Source organism: Oncorhynchus kisutch, linkage group LG11 (genome assembly GCF_002021735.2).
Source record: "Oncorhynchus kisutch isolate 150728-3 linkage group LG11, Okis_V2, whole genome shotgun sequence".
NCBI classification, from domain to species: Eukaryota; Metazoa; Chordata; class Actinopteri; order Salmoniformes; family Salmonidae; genus Oncorhynchus; species Oncorhynchus kisutch.
Genome location: NC_034184.2, coordinates 3,649,665 through 3,675,774, shown reverse-complemented (window position 1 = coordinate 3,675,774; position 26,110 = coordinate 3,649,665). Strand labels below are relative to the sequence as shown.

Sequence of the window (26,110 nt, the reverse complement as noted above, 5' to 3'; positions counted from 1 at the left end):
CAAACACACAAGTACGTGCACGGTGACACAGATGCACGCATGCACACACACAGGCAGACAAATTCACACCGTGGGGGTGAGAATGGGAGCAGCGATGTGAGGTGCAATGTGTTGGTTTCTCCTCTCCATACTGGGACAGTGTGGGTCTGAGGGCTGGTTTCTCCTCTCCATACTGGGACAGTGTGGGTCTGAGGGCTGGTTTCTCCTCTCCATACTGGGACAGTGTGTGTCTGAGGGTTGGTTTCTCCTCTCCATACTGGGACAGTGTGGGTCTGAGAGTTGCTTTCTCCACTCTGGAGTTCATCATTCATCATTCATCATCATTCATCTGGAACTCATCATGCCTGCAGAGTGAGGAAGGTCCTAGTAAGATACAATGTAGGAGAGAATGGTGTTAAACGCATACATGCTGTCTGCCTCTCTCCTACTCTCCCCTCTCTCCCCTACTCTTCCCTGGCCAGCAGAATACCACCCTGCATCCTACTGCTTTCTTGTCTCTGAAGCTAAGCAGGGCTGGTCCTGGTCAATACCTGGATGGGAGACTAGAAGCTGTTGGAGGGCCAGTAGGAGGCACTCTTTCCTCTGGTCTAAAAAATATCCCAATACCCCAGGAAAGTGATTGGGCACATTATCCTGTGTAGAGTGCTGTCTTTTGGATGGGATGTTAAATGGATGTCCTCACTCTCTGTGGTTACTAAAGATCCCATGGCACTTATTGTAAGAGTAGGGCTGTTAAGCCTGTTGTCCTGGCTAAATTCCCATACAATCATAGTCACCCCATATTTATAATTGGCTCATTCATCTTCTTATTCCCCAGGTTGTTGCTGTAAATGAGAATGTGTTCTCAGTCAACTTACCTGGAAAATACATTTTAAAAATCCCCTACTCTGGCTTTCCTTTTCTCCTCCCCTTCTCTGCTAGAGGTTGGCTGTATCTCACTCTCGCTCTCTCTGTCTTGTACAGAGTTCAGTGAGGAGAGGAGTGTGTGATTAGCTTTAGGGGTCATGTTTGACAAAATCAGATTAGTTAGTAGGACTGCAATGCAGGACTGAACAAAGGCAAGTCTGGGAAACCTCTACTCATGTGACCAGACATGTCTGTCAGGACTTGTCATGAGGAAAACAGGCAGGCAGGCTGACATAAATACCACACTGTATATAGAAAAGTATGTGGACACCCTTTCAAATGAGTGGATTCGGCTATTTCAGCCACACCCGTTGTTGACAGGTGTATAAAATTGCTCACACAGCCATGCAATCTCCATAGACAAACTTTGGCAGTAGAATGGCCTTACTGAAGAGCTCAGTGACTTTCAACATGTCACCATCATAGGATGCCGCCTTTCCAACAAGACAGTTCATAAAATTTCTGCCCTGCTAGAGCTGCCCGGGTCAACTGTAAGTGCTGTTATTGTGAAGTGGAAACATCTAGGAGCAACAACGGCTCAGCCGCAAAGTGGTAGGCCACACAAGCTCATAGAACGGGACCCCCCCCCCGAGTGCTGAAGTGCGGAGCACGCTTCTGGAAGCAATGTCAGCACAAGAACTGTTCATTGGGAGCTTCATGAAATGGGTTTCCATGGTCATCCCCACAGTAACCGTACGTACATATCCCAACCAGACACAATGGATTACAGCTGCCGCTTTCAAGCAGCGGCATCCGGACGCTTATAAGAAGTCCCGCTACGACCTCCGACGAGCCATCAAACAGAAAAAGTGTCAATACAGGAGCAGGACTGAATCCTACTACACCGGCTCTGACAGTCATTGGATATGGCAGGGCTTATATCACAGTCAAATGTTTGGACACACCCATTACAGGGTTTTTCTTTATTTTTACTATTATAAATATATATACACTGTAGTATAATAGTCAAGACATTAAAACTATATTTGTGTAATTGTTTTAGTTCTTAATGTGTTTGAGCCAAGCAGTTGTGTTGTGACAAGGTAGGGGTGGTATACAGAAGATTTGGTAAAAGACCAAGTCCATATTATGGCAAGAACAGCTCAAATAAGCAAAGATAAATGAAAGTCCATCAATACTTTAAGACATGGAGGTGAGTCAATCCAGAAAATGTCAAGAACTTTTAAAGTTTCTTCAAGTGCAGTCGCAAAAACCATCAAGCTCTATGATGAAACTGGCTCTCATGAGGACTGCCATGAAGACCCAGAGTTACCTCTGCTGCAGAGGATAATTTCATTACAGTTATCAGCCTCAGAAATTGCAGCCAAAATTAATGCTTCACAGAGTTCAAGTAACAGACACATCTCAACATCAATTGTTCAAATGAGACTGAGTGAATCAGGCCTTCATGGTCAAATTGCTGCAAAGAAACCACTATTAAAGGACACCAATAATAAGAAGAGACTTGCTTGGGTCAAGAAACTCGAGCAATGGACATTAGATAGGTGTAAATCTGTACTTTGGTCTGATGAGTCAAAATTTGAGATTGTTGGTTCCAACCGCTGTGTCTTTGTGAGACGCAGATAAGGTGAACGGATGATCTCCACATATTTGGTTCCCACTCTGAATCATGGAGGAGGAGGTATGATGGTGTGGGGGTGCTTTGCTGGTGACACTGTCTTTGATTTATTTAGAATTCAAGGCACACTTAACCAGCATGGCTACCACAGCATTCTGCAGAAATACGCCATCCCATCTGGTTTGCGCTTAGTGGGACTGTAATTTGTTTTTTCAACTGGACAATGACCCAATCCACCTCCAGGCTGTGTATGGGCTATTTGACGAAGAAGGAGAGTGATGGAGTGCTGCATCAGATGACCTGGTCTCCACAATCACCCGACCTCAACCCAATTGAGATGGTTTGGGATGAGCTAGACCGCAGAGTGAAGGAAAAGCAGCCAACAAGTGCTCAGCATATGCGGGAACTCCTTCAAGACTGCTGGAAAAGCATTCCAGGTTAAGCTGGTTGAGAGAATGCCAAGAGTGTGCAAAGCTCTCATCAAGGCAAAGGGTGGCTACATTGAAGAGTCTAAAATCTAAAGTCTATTTTGATTTGTTTAACTTGTTTAGCCCATCCACAGGACCTTTGAGCTAACGTAGGCTAATGTGATTAGCATGAGGTTGTAAGTAACAAGAAAAGTTCCCAGGACATAGACATATCTGATATTGGCAGAAAGCTTCAATTCTTGTTAATCTAACTACACTGTTCGATTTACAGTAGCTATTACAGTGAAATAATACCATGCTATTGTTTGAGGAGAGTGCACAATTTTGAACATGAAAAGTTATTAATAAACAAATTAGGCACATTTGGGCAGTCTTGATACAACATTTTGAACAGAAATGCAATGGTTCATTGGTTCATTGGATCAGTCAAACTTTGCACATACACTGCTGACATCGAGTGGCCAAAATCTAAATTGCACTTGGGCTGGAATAATAGATAATGGCCTTTCTCTTGCATTTTAAAGATTATGTTAAACAGTTGTTTTTTTCTTAGTATTATATTTTACCAGATCCATTGTCTTATATTCTACTACATTCCTTTCACATTTCCACAAACTTCAAAGTGTTTCCTTTCAAATGGTACCAAGAATATGCATATCCTTGCTTCAGGGCCTGAGCTACAGGCAGTTAGATTTGGGTATGTCATTTTAGGCGAAAATTGAATAAAATGGGCGGAGGTTTTAACACTACATGATTCCACATGTGTTATTTCATAGTTTTGATGTATTCACTATTTTTCTACAATGTAAAAAATAGTACAAGTAAAGACAACCCCTTGAATGAGTAGGTGTGTATTAACAAACTTTTGACTGATACCGTATATACATACATACAGTGGCTTGCGAAAGTATTCACCCCCCTTCCATTTTTCCTATTTTGTATAATTTAATTTACACAACATGCCTACCACTTTGAAGATGCTAAATATTTTTTTATTGTGAAACAAACAAGAAATAACACAAAAAAACGGAAAACTTGAGCGTGCATAACTTTTCACCCCCCAAAGTCAATACTTTGTAGAGCCACCTTTTTCCAGCAATTACAGTTGCAAGTCTCTTGGGGTATGTCTCCATAAACTTAGCACATCTAGCCACTGGGATTTTTGCCCATTCTTCAAGTCAAATTTACTCGAGCTCCTTCAAGTTGGCTGGGTTCCGCTTGTGTACAGCAATCTTTAAGTCATACCACAGATTCTCAATTGGATTGAGGTCTGGGCTTTGACTAGGCCATTCCAAGACATGTAACTGTTTCCCCTTAAACTGCTTTAGCAGTATTCTCAGGGTCATTGTCCTGCTTGAAGGTGAACCTCCATCCCAGTCTCAAATCTTTGGAAGACTGAAACAGGTTTCCCTCAAGAATCTCCCTGTATTTAGCACCATCCATCATTCCTTCAATTCTCACCAGTTTCCCAGTCCCTGTGATGAAAAACATCCCCCAAGGCATGATGCTGCCAACACCATGCTTCACTGTGGGGATGGTTTTCTCGGGGTGATGAGAGGTGTTGAGGTTACACCAGACATAGCGTTTTCCTTGATGGCCAAAAAGCTCAATTTTAGTCTGGCCAGAGTACCATCTTCCATATGTTTGGGGAGTCTCCCACATGCCTTTTGGTGAACACCAAACATGTTTGCTTATTTTATTCTGTCCACTCTTCCTTAAAGCCCAGCTCTGTGGAGTGTACGGCTTAAAGTGGTCCAATGGACATATACTCCAATCTCAGCTGTGGCGCTTTGCAGCTTCTTCAGGGTTATCTTTAGTCTCTTTGTTGCCTCTCTGATTAATTCCCTCTTTGCCTGGTCCGTGGGTTTTGGTGGGCGGCTCTCTCTTTGCAGGTTTGTTGTGGTGCCATATTCTTTCCATTTTTTATAATGGATTTAGTGGTGCTCCGTGGGATGTTCAAATTTTCTGATATTTTTTATAACCCAACCCTGATCTGTACTTCTCCACAACTTTGACCCTGACCTGTTTGGAGAGCTCCTTGGTCTTCATAGTCCCACTTGCTTGGTGGTGCCCATTGCTTAGTGGTGTTGCAGATTCTAATTATGTGACTTCTGAAGGTAAATGATTGCACCAGATCTTATTTAGGGGCTTCATAGCAAAGGGGTGAATACATATGCATGCACCACTTTTTCATTTTATATATATAAATATCTATAACATTTGATTGGTTGGAAGAATTTCGTTTAATTTAAATGGAAAATTCAAAGTTAAGAATTTTGTGTCGTTTTGCGTATCAGTTCATAAACAATGTGCCATGGATTCAGTATATCGAAAATCTCTTCCCAACTATTTTGCATGGCACAGCTGTCCAATTTTTGGTCCTTCAATTAAACTGGTATACTTTTTTATTCGTCACAATTTTCTTTAACCAATTTTAGTCTTTAATGCAGGACCGACAGACAAGTTCCTTATTTTTTCCCCCATCCACTTTCCTCTTCCATGTTTGTGGTAATGCTGCTATTAGTTGGTTGTAATTTCGGTTAGAGCAGACATATATTTATGTTAGCTGCATGTGTGACATAACTCATCCAGTCCTATTTATGATATCATTTACAAAGATTATACTTTTTATTTTTTTAATATATATATGTTTTTTTTTTACTATTGGTACATTTGTGTTTATTTGAATTTTGGATTTAAAAGAAAACATTTATCAGCAGTGCACAATTACACCTTTGTTTTTTTAAGCCCTGGATTTCTAACCCCTTATTAACCCCTTATTATTGTTGGATCTGATTTTAATAGATAACATTTTGATAGCCATAATAAATAGATATGCCGATAGTGGACCACCTTGTTTACTCCTCTTGAACGTGTTAAACTTTGTGAAAAGTAGCCATTGTTTACTATTTTACACCTGGGGTTACTATACATGACTTTAACCCATTTTATAAGAGATTCTCCAAAATGTTAATGTTCCAGGCATTTATATATAAATTCCAGTTGTACTTTATCAAAAGCCTTTTCAAAGTCAACTATTTATTTATTTATTTTTTACCTTTATTTAACCAGGCAAGTCAGTTAAGAACACATTCTTATTTTCAATGACGGCCTGGGAACAGTGGGTTAACTGCCTGTTCAGGGGCAGAATGACAGATTTGTACCTTGTCAGCTCAGGGGTTTGAACTCACAACCTTCCGGTTACTAGTCCAATGCTCTAACCACTAGGCTACCCTGCCGCCCCTATAGTTTCCCTGATTGTTCATAGTGTTCTACTGTTTCCAGTACTTTTCTTAAATTATCTCCAATGTATCGTCCATGTAAAAAACCTGTCTGATTAGATGAATAATAAAATAATGAATAATAAAAAAACACATTTTTTTCTTACGAGCTATACATTTTGCTAGAATGTTTGCATCACAACACTAAAGTGTAAGGTGGCTTTAATTGTTTTAATTGACTGGGTCTTTATATTTACCAATTGTATCCCTTTTCAGTAATAATGAAATCCGACCTTCTTCTTGAGTGTCCGATAATCTACCATTTTCATAGGATTGGTTAAAACATGAATAATAACGGTCCTCTGAGTATATCAAAAACGGTTTGGTATACCTCAACTGGTATGCCATCCAGCCCTGGAGTTTGCCCAGACTTAAAGGCTTTAATTGCATGAATAAGTTCCTCCTATGTAATTTCACCTTCACATGTACAGCTGTTCATTTTACATTATTAATAAACAAAAATCCTTACAAATACCTTCGATTATTAGTGGAGATGGAGGAGACTAAAATTAAAACATATGTTTAAAGTACTTTGCTTCCTCTTTCAAAATATAATTTGGTGAATCATAGATGACTTCGTCATTTGTAACAAGTTTCAGTAAATTATTTTTGGTAACATTTCTGTTGAAGATTAACAAAAATTTGGTTTTTTACGCATATTCCATTAAGTTTGCTTCATTTTTATAATATATTACCTGATTTATTTTTCCTCTAACATATTCTGAGCCTCTACAGTACCGTTTTATTGGGATCTATCTGTTCGGTTAGACCTTCTATTTCCTTTGATAAAATATGGACTCTTTTGACCTACATTGCTTTTGTTTTATAGATAAGTACTGAATTGCATGGCCTCTAAAGGCACATTTAAAAATGTCCCATACAATAAGTACCTATATTATGTTGGAAAAAGTATGTTATAAATTCCTCTGTCCTAGTTAAAAAAGTTATCATCCAATATGCTTTGATTCAATTTCCAATATCTTCGCCCACGTGGAAATTCAGTATTGTATATGCCAATTATCTGATGGTCCGATCGCATTCTGCCCTCTATCAACACTTTTTAAACTTTTGGTGCCAACGAGACTGATATATGAAATTAGTCAAGCTTGATTGAAGTTGAAGTTGAAGTTGAAGTCGGAAGTTAACATACACTTAGGTTGGAGTCATTAAAACTTGTTTTTCAACCACTCCACAAATTTCTTATTAACAAACTATAGTTTTGGCAAGTCGGTTAGGACATCAACTTTGTGCATGACACAAGTCATTTTTCCAACAATTGATTACAGACATATTATTTCACTTATAATTGACTGTATCACAATTCCAGTGAGTCAAAAGTTTACATACACTAAGTTGACTGTGCCTTTAAACAGCTTGGAAAATTCCAGACAATGATGTCATGGCTTTAGAAGCTTCTACCTGTGGATGTATTTCAAGGCCTACCTTCAAACTCAGTGCCTCTTTGCTTGACATAATGGGAAAACCAAAAGAAATCCTCCACAAGCCTGGTTCATCCTTGGGAGCAATTTCCAAACGCCTGATGGTACTGCGTTCATCTGCACAAATAATATTACGCAAGTATAAACACCATGGGACCACGCAGTTGTCATACCACTCAGGAAGGAGATGTGTTCTGTCTCCTAGAGATGAACGTACTTTGGTGCGAAAAGTGCAAATCAATCCCAGAACAACAGCAAAGGACCTTGTGAAGATGCTGGGGGAAACAGGTACAAAAGTATCTAAATCCACAGTAAAACGAGTCTTATATCGGCATAACCTGAAAGGCCACTCAGCAAGGAAGAAGCCACTGCTCCAAAACCGCCAAAAAAAAGGCAGACTATGGTTTGGAAGTGCACATAAAGATCATACATTTTTGAGAAATGTCCTCTGGTCTGATGAAACAAAAATAGAACTGTTTGGCTATAATGACCATCATTATGTTTGGAGGAGAAAGGGGCAGGCTTGCAAGCCAAAGAACACCATACCAACTGTGAAGCACGGGGCTGGCAGCATCATGCAGCAAAATAGATGGCATCATGAGGGAGAAAAAATATGTGGATATATTGAAGCAACATCTCAAGACATCAGTCAGGAAGTTAAAGCTTGATCGCAAATGGGTCTACCAAACGGACAATGACCCCAAGCATACTGCCAAAGTTGTGGCATAATTGCTTAAGGACAACAAAGTCAAGGTATTGGAGTGGCCATCACAAAGCCCTGACCTCAATCCCATAGAAAATTTGTGGGCAGAACTGAAAAGCGTGTGCGAGCTAGGAGGCCTACAAACCTGACTCAGTTACACCAGCTTTGTCAGGAGGAATGGGCCAAAAGTTAAAGTTAATGGGCCAAAAGTTAAACAATTTAAAGGCAATGCTACCAAATACTAATTGAGTGTATGTAAACTTCTGACCCACTGGGAATGTGATGAAAGAAGTAAGAGCTGAAATAAATCATTCTCTCTACTATTATTCTGACATTTCAAATTCTTAAAGTAAATTGGTGATCCTAAATTAACTAAAACAGGGAATTCTTTTCTGGGATTAAATGTCAGGAATTGTGAAAAACTGAGTTTAAATGTATTGGCTAAGGTATATGTAAACTGTATATCTCACTAGGTCAGGATATTTTAGCCTCCATATATCCACTAGTTCCAATATATCTATGATATTCGTGATTTCCTTACGTGCATGAGGGTGATAGTGTTTATAGTGTGATTTTACTTTACGGTCCATTGAGGTATTTAAAACAGTATTATAATCTCCCACCATAATAATAGAGTATTGTATTGCTTGCAGGGTTGATAATTTATTAAATATATTTCCAAAGAAACGTGGATCATCATTATTTGGTCCGTTATCTATTTATGGTCCAATAACATATTTAATATCATACATCTACCTTGGGGATCTGTTTGGACAATTTGCACAGTCAGATCAAAATTACAGTTAATTAATGTCATCACCTCTTTTCAGTTTCTTTGCCCATGGGAGAAGTATATTTCACCCCCCAGTCCTTTTTCCACACAACTTCTTCTAAAATTGTTGAACGAGTTTCCTGTAAAAAAATAAATATTATATTCCTTCTCTTTAAGCCAGGTAAATATTGTTCATATTTTCTTATTATCTGCTAAGCCATTACAATTACATCTGGCTATGCATATTTCATCAATTACCATAATGAGATACAAGTTTCAAATCTATTTATCATAATATATGTTTGTAAATTGTGCAGCTGTTGCTCCTGGTTACAGGTCAATTGCACACGGCCTTCGTTGACCCCAGAAACCAAACTGTGTCAGTCAGTGTATTGTGTTGAGGCAGGAAGACAGGCAGGGACTTTACTACAGTGCAAGCACACCTGTGGTCTTACTCAACAGTAATATGGCCAGCACTGTGCTAATCAGTGGAGGCTGCTGAGGGGACGACCGCTCATAATAATGTCTGGATCGGAGCAAATGGAATGGCATAGAACACATGGAAACCATGTGGAAACAATGTGTTTGATGTATTTGATACACTGATTCCATTCCAGCCATTACCACAATCCCATCCTCCCCAATTAAGGTGACACCAACCTCCTGTGGTGCTAATACCTTGGGGGAACTGGAGTTGTGTCTGTCTACCTGTCTGTCTAAATCGCTCGTATAGACCTAGATCACATTGGCTAACCGGGCTATCTGCATTGTGTCCTGCCACCCACCACCCGCCAACCCCTCTTTACACTCCTGCTACTCTCTGTTCATCATCTATGCATAGTCACTTTAACCATATCTACATGTACATACTACCTATATCAGCCTGAGTAACCGGTGTCTGTATGTAGCCTCACTACTTTTATAGCCTCGCTACTGTATATAGCCTCTCTATTTACTGTTGTTTTATTTCTTTACTTACCTATTGTTCATCTAACACCTTTTTTGCAATATTGGTTAGAGCCTGTAAGTAAGCATTTCACTGTAGGGTCGGCACCTGTTGTATTCGGCACACGTGACAAATAAACTTTGATTTGGTTTGATTTGAGATCCCACCGCTTCTACAGCTTGTCTCACACAAGTCAGTCAACCACTACACCATTTGGTTATCAGAAAATAACAATGTGGCAGGGGGCTTTGAACTACCAGACCATGTGGCAGGGGGCTTTGAACTACCAGACCATGTGGCAGGGGGCTTTGAATTACCAGACCATGTGGCAGGGGGCTGTGAATTACCAGACCATGTGGCAGGGGGCTTTGAACTACCAGACCATGTGGCAGGGGGCTTTGAACTACCAGACCATGTGGCAGGGGGCTTTGAACTACCAGACCATGTGGCAGGGGGCTTTGAACTACCAGACCATGTGTCAGGGGGCTGTGAACTACCAGACCATGTGGCAGGGGGCTGTCACCTACCAGACCATGTGGCAGGGGGCTGTCACCTACCAGACCATGTGGCAGGGGGCTGTCACCTACCAGACCATGTGGCAGGGGGCTGTGAATTACCAGACCATGTGTCAGGGGGCTGTCACCTACCAGACCATGTGACAGGGGGCTTTGAATTACCAGACCATGTGTCAGGGGGCTGTCACCTACCAGACCATGTGGCAGGGGGCTGTGAATTAGCAGACCATGTGGCAGGGGGCTTTGAACCAACAGACCATGTGTCAGGGGGCTGTGAACTACCAGACCATGTGGCAGGGGGCTGTGAACTACCAGACCATGTGGCAGGGGGCTTTGAACTACCAGACCATGTGGCAGGGGGCTTTGAACTACCAGACCATGTGGCAGGGGGCTGTCACCTACCAGACCATGTGGCAGGGGGCTTTGAACTACCAGACCATGTGTCAGGGGGCTTTGAACTACCAGACCATGTGGCAGGGGGCTGTGAACTACCAGACCATGTGGCAGGGGGATGTGAACTACCAGACCATGTGGCAGGGGGCTTTGAACTACCAGACCATGTGGCAGGGGGCTGTGAACTACCAGACCATGTGGCAGGGGGCTTTGAACTACCAGACCATGTGGCAGGGGGCTTTGAACTACCAGACCATGTGGCAGGGGGCTGTGAACTACCAGACCATGTGGCAGGGGGCTTTGAACTACCAGACCATGTGGCAGGGGGCTGTGAACTACCAGACCATGTGGCAGGGGGCTGTGAACTACCAGACCATGTGTCAGGGGGCTTTGAACTACCAGACCATGTGTCAGGGGGCTGTGAATTACCAGACCATGTGGCAGGGGGCTGTGACCTACCTGTCACCTACCAGTAACACATTCCCTCCCTCCCTCCCGCCCCCCTGCGCTGACAGTATAATTAATAAAGTAGCAGAGTGTAATGTAAACCTAAGCTCTCCACAGGGTATACTCTTCTATAATCACTCTAGGAGAGAAAGATTTCACATTTTATTTTCTGTACAGTGTGTGTGTGTGTGTGTGTGTGTGTGTGTGTGTGTGTGTGTGTGTGTGTGTGTGTGTGTGTGTGTGTGTGTGTGTGTGTGTGTGTGTGTGTGTGTGTGTGTGTGTGTGTGTACGTGCGTGCTTGCGTGAATGCAAGTTTTGCTGTGCGCGTAAGGCTGTGAGACTGTGATGCTGTGCATAAGTGTGTGAGACTGTGTGAGTCTGTGCGTAAGTGTGTGAGACTGTGCGTAAGTGTGTGAGGCTGTGTGTAAGTGTGTGAGGCTGTGTGTAAGTGTGTGAGGCTGTATGAGGCTGTGCGTAAGTGTGTGAGGCTGTGCGTAAGTGTGTGAGGCTGTGTAAGTGTGTGAGTCTGAGGCTGTGCGTAAGTGTGTGAGGCTGTGTGAGTCAGTGAGGCTCTGTGAGGCTGTGCGTAAGTGTGTGAGGCTGTTCATAAGTGTGTGAGGCTGTGTGTAAGTGTGTGAGACTGTGTAAGTGTGTGAGGCTGTTCATAAGTGTGAGTATGTAAGGCTCTGTGAGGCTGTGTGTAAGTGTGTGAGGCTGTTCATAAGTGCGTGAGTATGTGAGGCTCTGAGGCTGTGCGCAAGTGTGTGAGGCTGTTCATAAGTGTGTGAGGCTGTGTGAGTCTGTGAGGCTGTGCGTATGTGTGTGAGGCTGTTCATAAGTGTGTGAGGCTGTGTGAGAGAGAAATCGAGAGCGAGAGTGGGAGTGTGAGCAGTCCTGTGCAGCCCTGTGCGTTACCTTGTCTGCTACCCTGGTGAGTAGAGCTGACAGGTCTCCAACATGGTTGCTCTGTGTCACAGCCTACCCCGTCAATCCATTGATCCAGACCTCAGCAGATCTGCACCTAGCTACATACAACACATATGCTGAGTGTACTTAACATTAGGAACAACTGCTCTTTCCATGACATAGACTGACCAGGTGAATCCAGGTGAAAGCTATGATCCCTTATTGATGTCACTTGTTAAACCAACTTCTGTCAGTGTAGATGAAGGGGGGAGACAGGTTAAAGAAGGGTTTTTAAGCCTTGAGATATGGATTGTGTATGTGTGCCATTCAGTGGGTGAATGAGTAAGACTAAAGATGTAAGTGCCGTTCAACGACGTATGGTAGTAGGTGCCAGGCTCACCAGTTTGTGTCAAGAACTGATGGGTTTTTCACACTCAACAGTTTCCTGTGTGTACCAAGAATGGTCCACCACCCAAAGGACATCCAGCCAACTTGACGCAACCGTAGGAAGCATTGGAGTCAACATGGGCCAGCATCCCTGTGGAGCGCTTTCGACACCTTGTAGAGCCCATGCCCTGACAAATTGAGGCTGTTCCCGAGGGCAAAAGGTGGTGCAACTCAATATTAGGAAGGTGTTCCTAATGTTTTGTACACTCAGTGTACACTGGGAGAGAGCTCAATCACCAACATGTAGTATCCTGCATTCTTAGTTAAGGTTGAATCTGTCACTTGTTAGCTAGGTAGCATATAGGCTATCCTATCCAGACGAGACAAATGTGTAATACCCTCATAACTAGTGTGCTGTAGTGTGTGTGTGACAAGGCTGTTAATAACCTCTCCAGCATCTGCATAGCTTTGAGGTTGTTGAGGGGATTATCCCTGTAAATTCACCTCTGCTGCAGTAGCACCATCTAGAGGTGGTAATGTGTTCAGCACTGGACTGTTCCATTACCTCCCACCTGTAGGGGGTTGTAGCACTGGACTGTTCCATTACCTTCCACCTGTAGGGGGTTGTAGCACTGGACTGTTCCATTACCTCCCATCTGTAGGGGGTTGTAGGACTGGAATGCTCCATTACCTCCCATCTGTAGGGGGTTGTAGGACTGGACTGTTCCATTACCTCCCACCTGTAGGGGGTTGGGGTAGCAGTGTAGCTATGTGTGGAGAAGCAGTGTGTGGAGAAGCATACTGACACACTCTTCATTAATATGCTATATATAATATATATCCACCAAGTCTGGAATCAGTAGGAGCAATAAAGCTTCTACCCACAGGCCATAAAACCACTAAATAGTCAAGCAAATAGCTACCAGGACTATCTGCATTGACCCTCTTTGCACTAACTCTTTGGACTCTTCACATTCACAGCTGCTACTGTTTATTACCTATCCTGTTACCTAGTCACTTTATCTCTACCCATATGTACATATCTACCTCAATTACCTGGTACCCCTGCACATCGACTCTGTACTGGTACCCTGTTTATATAGCCAAGTTATCACCTGGTACCCCTGCACATCGACTCTGTACTGGTACCCTGTTTATATAGCCAAGTTATCACCTGGTACCCCTGCACATTGACTCTGTACTGGTACCCTGTTTATATAGCCAAGTTATCACCTCATACCCCTGCACATTGACTCTGTACTGGTACCGTGTTTATATAGCCAAGTTATCACCTGGTACCCCTGCACATTGACTCTGTACTGGTACCCTGTTTATATAGCCAAGTTATCACCTGGTACCCCTGCACATTGACTCTGTACTGGTACCCTGTTTATATAGCCAAGTTATCACCTGGTACCCCTGCACATTGACTCTGTACTGGTACCCTGTTTATATATCCAAGTTATCACCTGGTACCCCTGCACATCGACTCTGTACTGGTACCCTGTTTATGTAGCCACGTTATCACCTCGTACCCCTGCACATTGACTCTGTACTGGTACCCTGTTTATATAGCCAAGTTATCACCTGGTACCCCTGCACATCGACTCTGTACTGGTACCCTGTTTATATAGCCAAGTTATCACCTCGTACCCCTGCACATTGACTCTGTACTGGTACCCTGTTTATGTAGCCAAGTTATTGTCGTTGTCATTTTTTCTATATTTTCGTCTTGTTGGGAAGGGTCCGTAAGTAAGCATTTGTCTACACCTTGTTTATAAATGCGATTTGAATAGATTTGATAAGGAGGTTAATGCACCATCCTCCTTGTCTGTCTCTTCATGTGCCATTCTGAAGTGTATACTAATAATGTGCTTCTCCAGCTCCAGGCTCCGGTGAGAATACTGAGGAGCGTGTGTTTCGGGAGCGCATGCGGCCTAGGAAGAGGCAGGGTGCCGTACGAAGGAGGGTCCATCAGGTCAACGGACACAAGTTCATGGCCACCTACCTGCGGCAGCCAACCTACTGCTCCCACTGCAGAGACTTTATATGGTGAGAGACACACACATGCCTACATCAGCCTTTATATGCATGGTCATGGGCGGTCTAAGCTCTTGTCTGTCAGTGTTTCCATGGAGACAGTGGGAAAAGCCCCTAGGCTAACCATTACAGTGGAAGCTTTATCCTGGAGACTACAGCCGGTTCTCTGCTCCCTGTTTGCACCAAGCTACATGAAACAAGCACACATCTGTAGTACTCATGGCACAGGCTGCAAGCTGACAAGTATTGCTTCCTAGGGCTTATGACCTAACAGATGACTGCAGAGCACACCCAGGAGACACAGAGTCTTAAGGCTGTGAGAAGAGTCTGATCTGGGCTCGTAGGCACAAAGCATCTCAGAGTAGGAGTGCTGATCTAGGATCATGTTCCAGCCTGTCGATATAATCGAATTCATTATGATCTAAAAGGCAAATGTGATCCTAGATCAGCACTCCTACTCTGAGAGGCTTTGTGCATACGGGCCCTGGTCTGAACTAAGCAGAACTGGGAACTGCCTGCCTACATGTTGATGTTACAGTACACAGTATCTCCTGATATGAGTCTTGATGGTAGTGCACAATGGTCTGTCTCCCACTGACATCCACTTCTAATAGTGAACCCTTTCTCTCTAGTGAACCAACTCAGTATCTGACCTGAGATTGGCTTTGGTATACTGTAGCAGTGTCAGATAGTCCCTAACTGGCTGTGGTATACTGTAGCATTGTCAGATAGTCCTTAACTGGCTGTGGTGTACTGTAGCATTGTCAAATAGTCCCTAACTGGCTGTGGTATACTGTAGCATTGTCAAATAGTCCCAAACTGGCTGTGGTATACTGTAGCATTGTCAGATAGTCCCTAACTCTCTGTGGTGTACTGTAGCCATTGTCAAATAGTCCCTAACTGGCTGTAGTATACTGTAGCATTGTCAGATAGTCCCTAACTGACTGCCGTATACTGTAGCATTGTTAGATAGTTCCTAACTGGCTGTGGTATACTGTAGCATTGTCAGATAGTCCCTAACTGACTGCCGTGTACTGTAGCATTGTCAGATAGTTCCTAACTGACTGCAGTATACTGTAGCATTGTCAGATAGTCCCTAACTGACTGCAGTATACTGTAGCATTGTCATGATGTGACCTGTTTCTCTGACAGGGGTGATAAGGAGTGTTAGCACACAGCTTTGGCTATTTTAGCCCCCCCCCCCCCCCCCCCCCCTTCAATAGCTACATTGTCAGCACCTATAGAGGTGGCCCAACTCCCTGCTATGGCTCAGGAACCTCTTAAACGTTCTGCTGTTCAATGGTTCAATTTCCATTCATTACAGCAAAGCAGGGTTAGGCTGTTTAAATTCCAGTTTGTGACTTCTAATCAAAAACATTGAAAAATACATGTTGAACGTGACAAAGCTTTGACGGCCCAAATATATTCACTTCATTCCAAGTAATAACTTACAATTCCACAGACGTAACTTAATACTGTTCCACTCTGAATCTGACTGTATGTTTCATTGAGTGACCATTTCTCTCTCTCAACAGGGGTGTGATTGGAAAACAGGGTTACCAGTGTCAAGGTAACCATCATATCTATGTCTGTGTTACAGCTATCTGCACACCAATGTGTATTCCCATCGCTCTATAAGTAATAGGGCCTAAACAGACGTGTTAAAATGGAAGTGAATGACTTAGTTGTCTGTTGTCTCCTAGTGTGCACGTGTGTAGTCCATAAGCGCTGCCACGAGCTCATCATCACAAAATGTGCTGGGATGAAGAAAGACAAAGAGGACACCACACCAGAGGAGGTAGGCATCATTCCAGATATAAGTTATAATGAGGTGAATCAATCTAAGGGTGTGACTGTGTGATCGTTAACGGTCGTTGTCTCCCCCTGCAGGTTGGATCGCAGCGGTTCAGCGTTAATATGCCTCATAAGTTTGGTATTCACAACTTCAAAGTCCTAACCTTCTGTGACCACTGTGGATCACTACTGTGGGGCCTGCTCAGACAAGGGCTGCAATGCAAAGGTACGCCAGCACACACACATGCACACACGCACGCGCAAACATACCCACAGGCACATGCACACACACACACAAACACACACACAATGAGTTATACAAACAAATGCACCACTACACACAGACAAGCACATACATAGTACATTCTCACAACATTTTGTACTGGTCAAGAAGAATGCACTCCAATAGCATGGTCTCCCTCTCTGTTTGTAACCATGGTGTCTCTCTCAGTCAGTAACCATGGTCTCTCTCTCAGTCAGTAACCATGGTGTCGCTCTCAGTCAGTAACCATGGTCTCTCTCTCTCAGTCAGTAACCATGGTCTCTCTCTCTCAGTCAGTAACCATGGTCTCTCTCTCTCAGTCAGTAACCATGGTCTCTCTCTCTCAGTCAGTAACCATGGTCTCTCTCAGTCAGTAACCATGGTCTCTCTCTCAGTCAGTAACCATGGTCTCTCTCAATTAGTAACCATGGTCTCCCTCTCTGTTTGTAACCATGGTCTCTCTCTCAGTCAGTAACCATGGTCTCTCTCTCAGTCAGTAACCATGGTGTCGCTCTCAGTCAGTAACCATGGTCTCTCTCTCTCAGTCAGTAACCATGGTCTCTCTCTCAGTCTGTAACCATGGTGTCTCTCTCAGTCAGTAACCATGGTGTCTCTCTCAGTCAGTAACCATGGTCTCTCTCAATTAGTAACCATGGTCTATCGCTCAGTCAGTAACCATGGTCTCTCAGTCAGTAACCATGGTATCTCTCTCAGTCAGTAACCATGGTCTCTCTCTCAGTCTGTAACCATGGTCTCTCTCAGTCTGTAACCATGGTCTCTCTCAGTCTGTAACCATGGTGTCTCTCTCAGTCCATAACCATGGTCTCTCTCTCTCTCTCAGTATGTAACCATGGTCTCTCTCTCAGTCTGTAACCATGGTCTATCTCTGTCTGTACGGTGAATGAACAAGTGGTATCTCTCTCAGTCAGTAACCATGGTCTCTCTCAGTCAGTAACCATGGTCTCTCTCAGTCAGTAACCATGGTCTCTCTCTTAGTCTGTAACCATGATGTCTCTCTCAGTCTGTAAGGTGAATGAACATGTGAGGTAACCATGGTCTCTCTCAGTCAGTATCCATGGTCTCGCTCAGTCAGTAACCATGGTCTCTCTCAGTCAGTAACCATGGTCTCTCTCTCAGTCTGTAAGGTGAATGAACATGTGAGGTAACCATGGTCTCTCTCTCAGTCTGTAAGGTGAATGAACATGTGAGGTAACCATGGTCTCTCTCAGTCAGTAACCATGGTCTCTCTCAGTCAGTAACCATGGTCTCTCTCTCAGTCTGTAAGGTGAATGAACATGTGATGTAACCATGGTCTCTCTCTCAGTCAGTAACCATGGTCTCTCTCAGTCAGTAACCATGGTCTCTCTCAGTCAGTAACCATGGTGTCGGTCTCAGTCTGTAAGGTGAATGAACATGTGATGTAACCATGGTCTCTCTCAGTCAGTAACCATGGTCTCTCTCTCAGTCTGTAACCATAGTCTCTCTCAGTCTGTAACCATGGTCTCTCTCAGTCAGTAACCATGGTCTCTCTCAGTCAGTAACCATGGTCTCTCTCTCAGTGTGTAAGGTGAATGAACATGTGATGTAACCATGGTCTCTCTCTCAGTGTGTAAGGTGAATGAACATGTGATGTAACCATGGTCTCTCTCTCAGTCTGTAAGGTGAATGTACACAGACGCTGTGAAAGTAACGTGGCTCCTAACTGTGGGGTGGACGCGAGGGGCATCGCCAAGGTTCTGTCTGACCTGGGGGTCACACCAGACAAGATCTCCAGCAGTGCCCAGAGGAGGAAAAAGGTTAGAGGGCACCACCATTGACACTGGGCACTGCCAGGATCAGGGGGCACTGCCGTGGTCAGAGGGCAGAGGCGAGGGGTTATGGTCAAGGAGTAGAGGCAGGGTTATGGGCAGGGGCAGGGGCCAACGGGTACAAGCAGGGGTAGGGGCGAGGGGTATGGGGCAGGGGAATAGGGCAGGGGTATGGGCAGGGGTATGGGGCAGGGGTATGGGCAAGGGTATAGGGCAGGGGTATAGGGCAGGGGTATTGGTCAGGGGTATGGGGCAGGGGTATAGGGCAGGGGTATGGGGCAGGGGTATGGGCAGGGGTATGGGGCAGGGTTATTGGGCAGGGGTATGGGGCAGGGGTATGGGGCAGGGGTATGGGGCAGGGGTATAGGGCAGGGGTATGGGCAGGGGTATGGGGCAGGGGTGAGTGGTATGGGCAGGGGTATGGGGCAGGGGTATGGGCAGGGGTATGAGGCAGGGGTATGGGGCAGGGGTGTGTGGCAGGGGATAGGTGGCTGGTGGAGGGGCAAGGGGTATCGGCAAGGGCAACAATTGATGAGAATTCAGATTCATTAAATGTGTACAGAATGTCCTCAATGAGACAATTCATTTAGCAGCAGTCACAGTGCACACAGATCAAACACATATACCCTGCCTCCTAATCATGCTCGTACCCATTGCCCCTGCCCATATATAATTCTACTGGATATAATTAAACTCAACAGAACTATACTGGATAGAATGATACTGGATAGAATTATACTGGATAGAATTATCATGGATAGAATGATTATGGATAGAATTATACTGAATAGAATGATTATGGATAGAATTATACTAGATCTAATTATACTTGGGTAGAATTATACTGGATAGAATGATTATGGATAGAATTATCCTGGAAAGAATGATTATAGATTCAATTATACTGGACTGAATTATAATGGATATAATTATACTGGATAGACAGATTATGGATAGATTTATACTATATAGAAGTATGCTGGATAGAATTATACTATGTAGAAGTATGCTGGATAGAATGATAACGGATATAATTATACTGTATAGAATTATACTGAATATAATGAATTTGGATAGCTATATAGAATGAAAATAGATTGATTATTATTATTTAATCTTTATTTTACTAGTGAAGTCAATTAACAACAAATTCTTATTTTCAATGACGGCCTAGGAACAGTGGGTTAATTGCCTGTTCAGGGGCAGAATGACAGATTTGTACCTTGTCAGCTCGGGGATTCGAACTTGCAACCTTTCGATTACTAGTCCAACGCTCTAACCACTAGGCTACCCTGCCGCCCTGCTGATTGAATTATACAGGTTAGAATGATTATGGGTAGAATTATACCTGATAGAATTATACAAGGTAGAATGATTATGGATAGAATTATACTGGATAGATTTATACTGGGTATAATTATTATGGATAGAATTCTACTGGATAGAATTATACTGGATAGAATTATACTAGATAGAATGATTATGGATATAATTAGACTGGATAGAATTATACTGGACAGAATTAGACTGGATAGAATGATTATGGATAGAATTAGACTGGATAGAATGATTATGGATAGAATTAGACTGGATAGAATGATTATGGATAGAATTATACTGGATAGAATTATGCTGGATAGAATTAGACTGGATAGAATTAGACTGGATAGAATTAGACTGGATAGAATGATTATGGATAGAATGATTATGGATCGAATTAGACTGAGTAGATTTATTCTGGATAGAGTTATGCTGGATAGAATGATTATGGATAGAATTATACTGGATATAATGATTATGGATAGAATTATACTGGATTGAATTAGACTGGATAGAATGATTATGGATAGAATTATACTGAGTAGATTTATTCTGGATAGAGTTATGCTGGATAGAATGATACTGGATAGAATTATACTGGATAGAATTATCATGGATAGAATGATTATGGATAGAATTATACTGAATAGAATGATTATGGATAGAATTATACTAGATCTAATTATACTTGGGTAGAATTATACTGGATAGAATGATTATGGATAGAATTATCCTGGAAAGAATGATTATAGATTCAATTATACTGGACTGAATTATAATGGATATAATTATACTGGATAGACAGATTATGGATAGATTTATACTATATAGAAGTATGCTGGATAGAATTATACTATGTAGAAGTATGCTGGATAGAATGATAACGGATATAATTATACTGTATAGAATTATACTGAATATAATGAATTTGGATAGCTATATAGAATGATAGAATGAAAATAGATTGATTATTATTATTTAATCTTTATTTTACTAGTGAAGTCAGTTAACAACAAATTCTTATTTTCAATGACGGCCTAGGAACAGTGGGTTAATTGCCTGTTCAGGGGCAGAATGACAGATTTGTACCTTGTCAGCTCGGGGATTCGAACTTGCAACCTTTCGATTACTAGTCCAACGCTCTAACCACTAGGCTACCCTGCCGCCCTGCTGATTGAATTATACAGGTTAGAATGATTATGGGTAGAATTATACTTGATAGAATTATACAAGGTAGAATGATTATGGATAGAATTATACTTGATAGATTTATACTGGGTATAATTATTATGGATAGAATTCTACTGGATAGAATTATACTGGATAGAATTATACTAGATAGAATGATTATGGATATAATTAGACTGGATAGAATTATACTGGACAGAATTAGACTGGATAGAATGATTATGGATAGAATTAGACTGGATAGAATGATTATGGATAGAATTAGACTGGATAGAATGATTATGGATAGAATTATACTGGATAGAATTATACTGGATAGAATTAGACTGGATAGAATTAGACTGGATAGAATTAGACTGGATAGAATGATTATGGATAGAATGATTATGGATCGAATTAGACTGAGTAGATTTATTCTGGATAGAGTTATGCTGGATAGAATGATTATGGATAGAATTATACTGGATATAATGATTATGGATAGAATTATACTGGATTGAATTAGACTGGATAGAATGATTATGGATAGAATTATACTGAGTAGATTTATTCTGGATAGAGTTATGCTGGATAGAATGATTATGGATAGAATTATACTGGATAGAATGATTATGGATAGAATTATACTGGATATAATGATTATGGATAGAATTATACTGGATAGAATTAGACTGGATAGAATGATTATGGATAGAATTATACTGAGTAGATTTATTCTGGATAGAGTTATGCTGGATAGAATGATTATGGATAGAATTATACTGGATATAATGATTATGGATATAATTTTACTGGATAGAATGATTATGGATAGAATTATACTGGATAGAATTATACTGGATAGAATTATACTGGATAGAATTATCCTGGATATTATTAGACTGGATAGAATTATACTGGATAGATTTATACTGGATAGAATGATTATGGATAGAATTATACTGATTAGAATTATACTAGATAGAATGATTATGGATAGAATTAGAGTGGATAGAATTATACTGGATAGATTTATACTGGATAGAATGATTATGGATAGAATTATACTGGATAGAATTATCCTGGATATTATTAGACTGGGTAGAATTATACTGGATAGATTTATACTGGATAGAATGATTATGGATAGAATGATTATGGATAGAATTATACTGGATAGAATTATCCTGGATAGAATTATATTGGATATAATTAGACTGGATAAAATTACACAGGATAGAATGATTATGGATAGAATTATACTGGATAGAATGTTTCTGGATATAATTATTCTGGATAGAATGATTATGTATAGAATTATACTGGATGTAATTATACTGGATAGAATTACACTAGATAGAATTACACTAGATACAATTATACTAGATACAATTATACAGGATAGAATGATTATGGATAGAATTATACTGGATAGAATTATACTGGATAGAATTATACTGGATAGAATTATACTTTATAGAATTAGACTGGATATAATTAGACTGGATCAAATTAGACTGGATATAATTAGACTGGATAGAATTATACTGGATAGATTTAGACTGAATAGAATTATACTGGATAGATGTATACTGGATAGAATTATACTGGATATAATGATTTTGGATAGAATTATACTGGATTGAATTAGACAGAATATAATGATTATGGATATTATTAGACTGGATAGAATTATACTGGATTGAATTAGACAGAATATAATGATTATGGATATTATTATACTGGATAGATTTATACTGGATATAGATATACTGGATAGAATTATAATGAATAGAATTATCCTGGATATAATTATACTGGATAGAATGATTATGGATAGAATTATACTGGATAGAATTATACTGGATAGAATTATACTGGATAGAATTATACTGGATAGAATGATTATGGATAGAATTATACTGGATAGAATGATTATGGATAGAATTATACAGGATAGAATTATACTGGATAGAATTATACTGGATAGAATGATTATGGATAGAATGATTATGGATAGAATTATACTGGATAGAATGACTATGGATATAATTATACTGGATAGATTTATACTGGATAGAATGACTATGGATAGAATTATACTGGATAGAATTATACTTGATAGAATGATAATGGATAGAATTATACTGGATAGAATGATTATGGATATACTTATACTGGATATAATTAGAATGAATCGAATGATTGTGGATAGAATTATACTGGATTGAATGATTATGGATATAATTTTACTGGATAGAATGATTATGGATAGAATTATACGGGATAGAATTATCCTGGATATTATTAGACTGGATAGAATTATACTGGATAGATTTATACTGGATAGAATTATACTGGATAGATTTATACTGGATATAATTAGAATGAATAGAATGATTATGGATAGAATTATACTGGGTAGAATGATTATAGATAGAATTATACTGGATAGAATGATTATAGATAGAATTATACTGGATAGAATGATTATAGATAGAATTATACTGGATAGAATTATACTGATTATATTTATTCTGGATAGAGTTATGCCGGATAGAATTTTATTGGATATAATTAGACTGGATATAATTATACTGGATAAAATTTCACAGGATAGAATTATACTGGATAGAATTATACTGGATAGAATTATACTGGATACAATTATACTGGATAGAATGATTATGGATAGAATTTTACTGGATAGAATGATTATGGATATAATTGTTCTGGATATAATTATACTTGATAGAATTATACTGGATAGAATGATTATGGATAGAATTTTACTGGATAGAATGATTATGGATATAATTATACTGGATATAATTATACTGGATAGAATTATACTGGATAGAATTATACTGGATAGAATGATTATGGATAGAATTATACTGGATAGAATTATACTGGATAGAATTATACTGGATAGAATGATTATGGATAGAATTTTACTGGATAGAATGTTTATGGATAGAATTATACTGGATAGAATGATTATGTATAGAATTATACTGGATATAGTTATACTGGATAGAATTATACTGGATAGAATGATTATGGATAGAATTTTACTGGATAGAATGATTATGGATATAATTATACTGGATCGAATGATTATGGTTAGAATTATACTGGATAGAATGATTATGGATAGAATTATTCTGGATAGAATGATTATGGATATAATTATACTGGATAGATTTATACTGGATAGAATGACTATGGATAGAATTATACCGGATAGAATGACTATGGATAGATTTATACTGGATAGAATGATTATGGATATAATTATACTGGATAGATTTATACTGGATAGAATGACTATGGATAGAATTATACTGGATAGAATGATTATGGATATAATTATACTGGATAGATTTATACTGGATAGAATGACTATGGATAGAATTATACTGGATAGAATGACTATGGATAGATTTATACTGGATAGAATGACTATGGATTGAATTATACTTGATAAAATGATAATGGATAGAATTATTATGGATATACTTATACTGGATAGAATTATAATGAATAGAATGATTGTGGATATAATTATACTTGATACAATTATACTGGATAGAATGATTATTGATAGAATTATACTGGATTGAATTAGACAGAATAGAATGATTATGGATATTATTAGACTGGATAGAATTATACTGGATAGATTTATACTGGATAGAATTATACTGGATAGATTTATACTGGATAGAATGACTATGGATATAATTATACTGGATGGAATGTTTGTGGATAGAATTATACTGGATAGAATTATACTGGATAGATTTATACTGGATAGAATTATACTGGATAGAATGACTATGGATATAATTATACTGGATGGAATGTTTGTGGATAGAATTATACTGGATAGAATTATACTGGATAGAATTATATTGGATAGAATTTTACTGGATAGAATTATATTGGATATAATTAGACTGGATAGAATTATATTGGATATAATTAGACTGGATAGAATGATTCTGGATAGAATTATACTGGATAGAATGTTTATGGATATAAGTATTCTGGATAGAATGATTATGTATAGAATTATACTGGATAGGATTATACTGGGTAGAATTATACTGGATAGAATGATTATGGATATAATTTTACTGGATGTAATTATACTGGATAGAATTACACTAGATAGAATTACACTAGATACAATTATACTAGATACAATTATACAGGATAGAATGATTATGGATAGAATTATACTTTATAGAATTAGACTGGATATAATTAGACTGGATCAAATTATACTGGATATAATTAGACTGGATAGAATTATACTGGATAGATTTAGACTGAATAGAATTATACTGGATAGATTTATACTGGATAGAATTATACTGGATATAATGATTTTGGATAGAATTATACTGGATTGAATTAGACAGAATATAATGATTATGGATATTATTATACTGGATAGAATTATACTGGATTGAATTAGACAGAATATAATGATTATGGATATTATTAGACTGGATAGAATTATACTGGATAGAATGACTATGGATAGAATTATACTTGATAGAATTATACTTGATAGAATGATAATGGATATAATTATACTGGATAGAACTATCCTGGATATAATTATACTGGATAGATTGATTATGGATAGAATTTTACTGGATAGAATGATTATGGATAGAATTATACTGGATAGAATTATCCTGGATATTATTAGACTGGATATAATTATACTGGATAGATTTATACTGGATAGAATGACTATGGATATAATTATCCTGGATATTATTAGACTGGATATAATTATACTGGATAGAATGACTATGGATATACTTATACTGGATAGAATTATAATGAATAGAATGATTATGGATATACTTATACTGGACAGAATTATACTGGATAGAATGACTATGGATAGAATTATACTGGATAGAATTATACGGGATAGAATTATACTGGATAGAATTATATTGGATAGAATTATACTGGATAGAGTTATATTGTA

At 39.7% G+C, this 26,110-nt stretch overlaps 1 protein-coding gene across 1 annotated transcript in view; it reads left to right on the top strand.

The window, feature by feature from the left end:
- Positions 1–26,110, top strand: part of LOC109898971 (protein kinase C epsilon type) — a 219,592-nt gene that overhangs the window by 111,402 nt on the left and 82,080 nt on the right. Inside the window, exons 3-7 of the mRNA XM_031835198.1 lie at positions 14,586–14,754; positions 16,278–16,312; positions 16,446–16,540; positions 16,633–16,762; positions 18,452–18,594. Coding sequence (XP_031691058.1) covers positions 14,586–14,754; positions 16,278–16,312; positions 16,446–16,540; positions 16,633–16,762; positions 18,452–18,594 — 572 coding nt within the window. The remainder of the gene's footprint in view (positions 1–14,585; positions 14,755–16,277; positions 16,313–16,445; positions 16,541–16,632; positions 16,763–18,451; positions 18,595–26,110) is intronic.